This window comes from Lagopus muta, chromosome 17 (assembly GCF_023343835.1).
Source record: "Lagopus muta isolate bLagMut1 chromosome 17, bLagMut1 primary, whole genome shotgun sequence".
In the NCBI taxonomy this organism is placed as follows: domain Eukaryota; kingdom Metazoa; phylum Chordata; class Aves; order Galliformes; family Phasianidae; genus Lagopus; species Lagopus muta.
In genome coordinates this window covers 6,478,446-6,488,110 of record NC_064449.1, presented here as the reverse complement: position 1 = coordinate 6,488,110, position 9,665 = coordinate 6,478,446, and the positions used below count along the sequence as shown (strand labels likewise).

General features: G+C 48.9%; 1 protein-coding gene across 1 annotated transcript; it reads left to right on the top strand.

The window, feature by feature from the left end:
• Positions 1 to 633: 633 nt before the first annotated feature.
• Positions 634 to 9,223, top strand: ALDH2 (aldehyde dehydrogenase 2 family member). Its single transcript, XM_048963898.1, has 13 exons — positions 634 to 813; positions 1,467 to 1,571; positions 2,684 to 2,824; positions 3,056 to 3,135; positions 3,641 to 3,752; positions 4,641 to 4,769; positions 5,232 to 5,345; positions 5,734 to 5,836; positions 6,036 to 6,220; positions 6,574 to 6,738; positions 7,056 to 7,213; positions 7,956 to 8,070; positions 8,970 to 9,223. Exons 1-13 carry the CDS (start codon positions 694 to 696, stop codon positions 9,000 to 9,002), a joined length of 1,560 nt encoding a protein of 519 aa, XP_048819855.1. The 5' UTR covers positions 634 to 693; the 3' UTR covers positions 9,003 to 9,223.
• Positions 9,224 to 9,665: the final 442 nt, after the last annotated feature.

The following is a 9,665-nucleotide window of genomic DNA, read 5'->3' as shown; positions in this document are numbered from 1 at the left end:
TCCTTTCTTAGTGATGTTGATGGTAACTTCAGAATATTTCTGGAGCATGTTAATTTTTTGTGGACATAAGTATGTTGAAATCACATGAGTCATCTCAAGCAAAACAGCAGAAAAGATCTTTAACCACTGTTAGGAGCAATTTTTGCCAAGCATTCATTTGCATGCACTGAGCAACCATCCTGCTGTGAGGGTGCTACACTGGCATTGATTCATTTGCCCTATACGCAATAGGGCTTTTTTTTAGATTCCTGTGTGCCACTGAGGGCAGCCTGTCCAGGTAAGCAGAGGTCCCCGTGCCAGACACCGATGAGATGTGCATCTGCAGGGCATGCGTGCCTTGGCTGCGCTGTCCCATCTGTGCCCCGGGTCCAGCTGTGGGCTCTGCCGGCCAGAACCAAAGTGAAGCAAAATGACCCGAGCTGTGCCCAATTGAGCCACGTGGGTCCAAAATCAACTGAACCAACGTGGGCCACGCCAAACTGCGCCGAACCAAATGAAATTGGGCCGAGGTAGCCTGAATGGAGCTGAGGTCCGCCGAACCGACCGACGCAAACGGGCAGACCCGAAGCCGGGCCGAGCCGCGCCGACACGGGACGGAGCCGAGGGGGGAGGCGTGGCGGGGCGGAGCGGGACCGGGCAGCGCCGGGGGCGGGCGGAGCGACACGGCGGAGCGGGACTGGGAGCAGCGCAGCGATGTTGCGGGTGGCGGGGTTCGTTTCTCGGCTCTGCCGCGGCCCGGCCCGACAGCTCTCGGCCGCCGCCGCTTCCCCCATCCCCGCACCCAACCCGAGCCCAGAGATCGCCTACAACAAGGTATGGCCGGGCCGCGAGCTGCGGGCTCCGCGAGGAGGCGGAGAGCTCCGAGGCCCAGGAGCGGCGCGGGCGGCCCGGCTTCGGCCCGCTTGGCGAAGTGCGGCCCCGGGGCGGAACGGCCGGACGCGGGGCTGGATGGCCGAGCGCCGCTGGGAGGAGGCCCAGATGCGCGCTGCTCTGCGTGGGAAGCCCGTGTCCGTGGGGAGGAGCTGCTGCTGGGCGCCTGCCGTGTCTGAGAACTGAGTTCTCTGCTACGCGGGGTGCCTGAAACGGGCCGATCGGGGCAGTGCTGCAGCAGCTCTAGCGCCGCGTACAAGATGGGGTGTATGAGCGCTGCCCGAAGCCTTGCCCCGCTGTCCCGAGGCTCCCCGTGTCCCCGCTCAGCTCCAGCCGGGCCGACAGGCGCTGGGAGGACCCAGCAGGGCAGGAACCGCTGCCAAATCATGAGCCGTTTGCTGGGATTCGGATTCTTTTTGCCGACTCGAGGCTGTCTTATTGCGCACTTCTAGACTGACATATCTCCTCATCAGTGCCATTTTGGAGTCCTCACAAACCACGTCCCTTTAATTAAACAGCCTGTTAATATGCCATCTAACTGATTCCTCCAAGGTTTGGATCTAAAGTTCAACACCTATTTGCTCGCTTCATTCCAGATCTTCATAAATAACGAATGGCATGATGCAGTCAGTAAGAAAACCTTCTCTACTGTCAATCCAGCAACAGGAGAAGTTATCTGCCAGGTTGCTGAGGGCGACAAGGTAAATGTTCTGTTGATGAGATCCATTCAGTTGCTATCTGAGCTCCCCCCTACAGCTCTGCCACATGCCGTGTTTGCAGTAATAAATGTTGAATCTACATCAATATTATTATCTAGTGCTGCTTGTGCCCTTCTTTGACTACAGCTTCCATAAGGATCCTCTGGGTTTGCCTCAGTCCAGTGGCTGGGAGGTCTGGGAGCAGTTGTGGGTGGATGTTGCTGTGGGTGCTATGGCAGGAATGTGATCCAGTCGCAGCATGGGAGGAGACAAAAGGTTTGCATCCACCTGGCCTGCTCTGTTGTGGTGTATGTGTGCAGTGGGAGACCATCCCCAGCCCAAGGAAACTTAAGAGAGAGTGATATAACTGTTCTGGGAGTTAGGTGAGGCCCTCCTAGGAGGCTGGCAGTGCAAAGGTTCTGCTTCCCAGCATTGTGGGGCTCATCCTACAGCTTGGATGCTTGTCTGTATTCCCCAAGGGGGAGGTGAGCAAAGGAAGCCCTGTTGTTGTTTGCTTATCAGCAAGCCAGAACAGAAAACCAACTAGAAACAAATGACAGTCCTGACAGGACAGAATGATGGATTTGAGGTACAGGATCAAGCAAAACATACTGGTGAAATCTAATCCTGAAAAAGTGTCAAAAGCAGATTTCTAGAGCTTTTCCTTGCCCTGTGCTAGGATGTAAATATCGACCTTGCAGATGATATCGTGGAAATAAGTTGGCAATATTGGCACTCCATGTAGCTGAAATAACACAGCGTAAGCACAGGTGGTTGCTGTGCAGCTGCTGCACCCATCTGTTCAGCTCCCCCATGCGCAGGGATGCAGGCAGCAGGAAAGCTGTGCGCAGAGGCTGCATTGCTGCATGGCACTGCCTGGGCTGACACTGGGATGAGTGGTCCTGGGGCTGCAGCCTGTGAGCTCTACAGCTCCAGGACTGATGTGTGCCTTGCAATGGTTCATTCGGCCGTTGAGGCAGAAAGCCCTTGTCCCAGAAGGTCAAGCTGGTGCCATGTTTTCTCCAGGAGTCCAGGAAGGGCTTTAGTTGTATTCTGGGAAGGAAGGTGGGAGCTGGTTACCCTTTTCTCATGCTCTTGTCTGGACTCCTCTACAGGCAGATGTGGACAAGGCTGTTAAGGCAGCCAGGGCTGCTTTCCAGCTGGGCTCGCCTTGGAGGAGGATGGATGCTTCGCACCGGGGGAAGCTGCTGCATCGTCTTGCTGACCTGATTGAGAGAGACCGGGCGTATCTGGCAGTACGTATTGCAACCTGGGGCAGAGGGAGGCACAGATGGGTGGTTTGTATCCATAAGGTGTGGTGAGGATTTTAGCCATAGCGAAAACTGAGAGCTACGAAGGACAGGAAGGGAAATAGTTTGGGGAACCTGAAAGCTAATAAGCCAACGCACAGAACTGATCCAAACAGCGAACTGAGAACCAAATCTGAATCTATATGTGTGATTTTCCCCATCTCGTTGTATTTGTAGGCACTTGAAACTCTGGATAATGGCAAACCTTATTCTATTGCCTACTTGGTGGATCTGGACATGGTTGTCAAATGCCTCAGGTAGGTGTGGAGGCCACAGTGACAGCACAGTAACTCCTCCAGCCCTCCATTCCTGCCATCTGGCCTGTGGTGGTTGAACTTCTGCACACAGACAGTAGATTTACTGAGACGCTGTGGCTGACAAGGCTGGAGCTGACCTTTCAGTCTGTTTCTGGTTTCCTTCCTTTTTCTTTTTTTTTTAAATAAGAATGAAACTGTAATGCTTGTAACTTCCCAAAAGGTTTTGTTTTATGTGTATACTGGATTTGCATGGATAAAGGGATCTGTAATGCAGTACACAAATGACAAAATATACACCGTGCAAATCTCTGGCAAACACGTGAGACAAATGTTTGTATTTATTGTCCATTTTTATAACCACCTTCTTGGGGAATCCTTGTGTTAGAATGTGCTTTATGAAGTGACTGAAGACAGGAGGAAACCAAACAGCTGAAGGAACATTTCTTGTTCTCTAGTGACCAGAGTCTTGTTTTAAATTCACTGACCAAAACTTTATTCTCGCCAGGTACTGTGCAGGCTGGTCTGATAAATTCCATGGCAAAACCATCCCTTTAGATGGAGACTTCTTCTGCTACACCAGACATGAGCCAGTGGGAGTTTGTGGACAGATAATCCCGGTGAGTGAAATGTATCAGTAGGTCCTGTGGAATTTCAGGAATTTGGTGTTATGATGATTTATCTTAAAATGCAGGTTATTATCTGTTGTGCTAAGCTCAGCTTCCTTCTGATGGTAAAAAACAAAGTTACACTTGCACCGGCTGGCAGGGCTGTTACTTTGAAAGCACAGAACTACTCATTGATTTGATGGGCCATGTGTAACATTTACTTTGTATTTCCTGCTGCTGCAAATGAAAAAAGGAACACAAACCTCTTTATAGGAGCTGTCTGGCCCAGAGGCACCCAACCGTTCAGGCTTCTGACTTCAGTGCTAGGAAGTAGTTTGTGTGACGAGGAAATACAACTAGCATGTGCAATTCTGTTTTATATAACGAATCTTTTCTCTGTAACTGGTAGCAAGCACAGCAAGGTGGTTTGTCAGCAACAAGGCCAAATGGATGCCAGGTCCAGTCAGTGATATCTGCTTACAGGAGTAGCCAGACTGACTGCTGCCTGCATTTTGTCTTTGCGTGCTTCCTGTATTTGCATTGTGCAAGAGCTCAACATGAACACCTCACAAGTCTGCAAGTTCTGCTCTGTCATTACAAAGGCTTTCTTTCAAAACACCTCAAAAGAGAAATGTAAATGCTAAACAGACCATAAAGATTAATTACAAACAGTTGTGGTTTTGCAATAGCACTGAGAAGCTTCACAGTTCAGAGTACAATCTTCCTGGACAAGCAGAAGGCAGTGCCTGAAAAGGAGCCAAACGCAGCTGAGCAGCTTGGGGAGGATCAGGGAGTGCTTCCATAGGTGCTGCCCCTGCAGATCTCAATGAAGCTCACTAGCTACTTATTCATTAATAGGCAACTTTCAGACTCAGACCAGACAATATTTCTGTTTTCCAGTGGAACTTCCCGCTGTTGATGCAAGCATGGAAACTTGGGCCTGCCCTGGCTACTGGGAACGTGGTTGTGATGAAAGTGGCTGAGCAAACCCCCCTGAGTGGTCTCTATGTAGCTAATCTGATCAAAGAGGTGAGAGAAGAGGCCGGGTTTTTTGGGCTGACTCACTGTCACTGTTGGAGTTCAGGGTAATAAGCCCAACTGACGAGTTACAGAGGACATGTGAGAGGGACAGAGAAGTTTTGTCTGATCTGAAGGAAGAATGAATTGTCTCAGATATCCTAGCATTTGTTTTAGCGAAAAACAAATAACCAAACACCCTCATCTCCATACTTATGTGTGCAAAAGGCCTCCTTGATTTACGGAAGGACTCTGAAGTTCAAGTAAGTTACAGCTGTTGGGTGATTAGAAAGCAAAAATACATTTCCCAGCTACGTCTGAGATGCAGGGTGGGGAGAAGAATTGTCCTGGTTCTCCAAACTGAACACTGAAATTGAAGACCTGGGAAATGAAAGTGAGATAGGAAATGCTGTTCTCTGTGGGAGGCATATTGGAGCTAACAGACGAGTGTATGTGTCATCTTTGATCCTGCAGGCTGGATTCCCACCAGGCGTGGTGAACATCATCCCTGGCTATGGGCCCACTGCAGGAGCTGCTATCTCTGCCCACATGGATGTAGATAAAGTGGCCTTCACTGGCTCCACTGAGGTAAAGGAAGACAAATCTTTAGGCCTTTGGGACATAAAGAGCATTTAATTCTTGTAAAACATCTTCTGTACAAAATACTGGAGGGGCATTGCCTTCTACAGCTTCTTTTGAAAAGTACAGCTGACTTCAGCGTGTGACACTTTATTTTACTTCACTTAAGGCTCCTTTTAGGTGCTTTGTTTTAGAACATCTAGATGCTTTAGAATACTTACTGTTGTTTTCCTTGTACTGGAGGTGAAATTCTGGGCAGATCTCAGTTGTTCCCCCAAAGCCCTAAGAATGAAGGGATTGCTATTAAACTGCTGATGGAAATCTAAAACCAGCTGCCCTGCCAGGTGCTGCTGTATGCTGGAGCTAATCCCTAATGCCTCTTCTTCTCATGATGCAGGTTGGGCATCTGATCAAGAAAGCTGCAGCAGAGAGTAACCTAAAAAGGGTGACACTGGAGCTCGGAGGAAAGAGTCCGAATATAATCTTGTCTGATGCTGACAGTAAGCACCTGCTAGCATTAATACTTGATCTGTACCTTTCACATTGGCTTGCTGCAAGCAGAGCTAGAGGAAAAGAAACCCCTCCTATGTTGTGTGATACTCCAGCTCTGACACCACCTGGCTGTGAACAATAATTATTCAAACAAGTCACTTGGGTTGGTTTTATTTATTTGCTTTTTTCTCTCCTCCTCAATTCCAGTGGACTGGGCTGTGGATCAAGCCCACTTTGCCCTCTTCTTCAACCAAGGGCAGTGCTGCTGCGCAGGATCCCGAACTTATGTCCAAGAGGATATATATAATGAGTTTGTGGAGAGGAGTGTGGAGAAGGCCAAGTCCAGGGTGGTTGGAAACCCATTTGACTTTAAAACTGAGCAGGGACCTCAGGTGAGAGCAGGAAATGTCTTGAGCCACTATCTCATGAAATAACCCAATCTCGAGTAACTGCGCATCACTGGGTTAGAATGAAAGATGTCCTCCAGTCTCCTCATTAATCTCCTTTGAACTGTGCCCATTATCTCCTTGTGCAGGAGGGAGAAGTTAATTAACCGTTCTGATTATTCCAACCCCCCCAATTGAAAGAAGCATTTAAAAATTATCGTCTCTCTTTGAAGCCAGCCTGGCAGTCTGTTGAAATGAGGAACTGATAGAGCACAGCTGCACGCAGAGCAGGTTCAGTTACATCCCTTTTTTACCCCTGACAAATACCAAACTGATCTGCCTGTCCTGACGGCTCTTAGGTGGATGAGGAGCAGTTTAAGAAGATCCTTGGTTACATCAGTACTGGGAAGCGTGAAGGAGCCAAACTGCTGTGTGGTGGCAACCCTGCTGCAGATCGTGGCTATTTCGTCCAGCCAACCGTCTTTGGTGACGTGCAGGACAACATGACGATTGCCAGAGAGGAGGTGAGGCCTGCAGCAGTAGTTTCTCTCTACTTTGTCCTTCTGCACCCTCTGATGCAAAGTGATCCATGTCTACAAGCACCAGACACTCATAAACTTAGAACAGAAATGGAAATGTGGCACTTAGGAAGTTACCACAGCAAACTTCACCCTGCGTTGTGACATGCTGGGTGCTTTGTGATATGGGAGGTGGCCACATAGATTGAATTTAGCATCCTGGGTAACTTCTAATGTACGTGTGTAACTCCAGTGTCACCAACAGAGCCTGTCCTGAGATCAATTGACAGATTTTTGTCATGTGATCTGTTTGGATTATGCAGATATTTGGGCCTGTCATGCAGATTATGAAGTTCAAAACAATTGAGGAAATAATTGAGAGAGCAAATAACACCAAGTATGGTCTAGCAGCAGCAGTCTTTACAAAGGATATTGACAAGGCAAACTACGTGTCTCAGGCCCTGCGAGCTGGAACAGTCTGGTAAGCCTTGTCAGCTCCTTCTCCTTAAAGTGCTGGAAGCTTTCTTGTGCTCTCATTTCCTATCAAGCTTGCTGTTTGATAGCCTCTGTCTGCTTTGGATCCTCACAGAATGTAATGCCAGACCTTCAGCTGCAATGCTGATTTTTGGTACAATTTAGCTCTAATAAGCTTCTGTTCTCCCACTGTGAATTAGCAAATGGGGTGGGGGGAAAAGAAGCTCAGTGCTGCAGCTGACAATATCAGCAGCTGCTACAGAGCTCTGGTGCCAGCAGTGATCAGACCATCGAGCACATCTGTACAATCTGGGCTCTGCTCAGACACTATTCTGTATTCTGAGGCCATGCTGAAAATTATGCCAAAGTCAGGACTTTGCCACAGTTCGCTATTTAGCACGGGATTTTGGAGACCCAGCATCTCACTATTTCATTTATTTAAGGATATTGAGCAAACCTTGTATCATTTTTGTTTTAATCACATGTCCTTCAGAGTTTTGGATAGCATCCCAGACTCTTGGTTATGTGATGCAAGATGTGAGCTAATTTCATGGTGTTCTGTTTCCTGGTCGATGAAGATAAGCTTCCAGTACTGAGTAACTCTTGACTAAGATAACTAACAAACATGGAAATTGTGCCCAGAAATTCAGCCATCCCTCTGCTGTAAACAGACATTTGCCGTGAAAGAGCTCCTGCATTACCCTTACAGGGGTAAACAAGAGGTTCTTAACTCTCGGTTTCTTTTTCAGGGTAAACTGCTATAATGTGTTTGGTGCACAAGCTCCATTTGGTGGCTACAAGGCATCTGGGAATGGGAGAGAGCTGGGAGAATATGGTCTGGAGGCATACCTGGAGGTGAAAACTGTGAGTATTCCTGTTTCTGGGTATCTCCCAACCTTCTGCTGTAACACCAAATTGTCTTTATATGTATTGGTATAGGCTGGCCAGAGAGCTGCAGTTCTTTCCAGTACTTCAAACAAACTTGGAGCTGCATGTGTGAAATAACCACAAACAAAACTCTGTGTAACTGTATTTGAAACAGAAAGCCAGTCCTGTTTTATGCAGCTGAAAAAAGCAAGGATGTGTGACCTGACTGATAAGTTACCAGTTGCCTGCACCACTTGGCACAGTCTAGCTGTTTCTCCCTGTAAACAATGCAGGTGTGTTGGCTTCTCTGTGTGCTTACTTTGCGGAGACCAGAGAGAGCCTGTGCTGGGGGTGCATGTCAGTTTATGTGGGTATAAACTTGTAGTTGCACTCATCACTTAAGAGGGGGAATTTGAGCAGTGAACACCAACCCTTAATGCCAGTATCCTGAGTTGACACACTTGGGGATCTAACCCCAAGGCTGGGGAAGCATTCCAAGCATTGGGCAGTCCTGTTGGTGCAGAATGAGCAACCTCCCAGAAGGCAAGGCAGAAGGGCTGTCCCATTGCCTGCCTGCAGCTGCAACGTCTCAATTGTGACAAGGCTCTTGGCAAATGACAAGCATGCTGCTCACCATCGAAGTGTGTAATGGTTCAGGGCTTCCAGCATGTGACTGGCAGGGAGCTCATGTGCTGTAGGAGCTCCAGGTGACAACAAACAAGTGTGCCTATTCCCACCACTCCAATGAGTCAGAGAGACCCCAAAACTGAGGTGCTCCCAGGCAGCAACACACCAACCTCTGGTTCACCCCAGGGAGATGCTGCTGCCTCCCAGCCCTCAAGTGAACGTAACAAACAGTCTGCAAGAAAGTAGCACGTGATTTTTGTTTTCTCTAGGTGACAACCAAAATTCCACAGAAGAACTCCTAAAGGACAGCAACCTCCGCGTGCTTGGAAACACCTATGCAGCTTCATCAGATACAAAGCAAGAAAACCTCTTCCTCTAACACACAAAACTCAAACAGAAAATACATAGCTCTGCATTAAGAAACTATTCCTTACAAGGTGCCTGAAGGAGCTTTTCTTACAAATCTTACTGAGCTTTATCTTTTTAAAATACCAAATACAATTACTTGAGCACTAACGTGATACATGGGCGTACTCCTGTTGCATCTGTAGCTGACGACCGCGCTCCCAGCCCCACCCCCCCAGTCATTTAGCTGGGGCTCCTAACAGTTCTGTGTAAGCCAACAGCCGCTCTCGGCACGCTGCTGTTACCCCACCAGACGAGGCGCGGAGCTGCGCAGGGCTCTGCAGCGCGGCCTTGAGGGGACGTGAGGTGAACGGCTGAGGCACGGGCTGCTTCTGAGCTGCTTCCCCCGCTCTCGCTTTGTACCTGCTCGCAATAAATACTTTTCCCTCAGTATCGCTGACCCTACCTTCTCTCGGAGCGGGGACTCGAGCAGAGACTCGAGCACACGAACGATTTTGCGCTGCCGTCCCTTTCTTTCGCCTTTCGGTCCGCCCGCGCTCTTCACGCCGCGCCTCAGCAGGAGGCGCCAACGCCGCGCGCTCCTCATCTCGCGAGTCTTT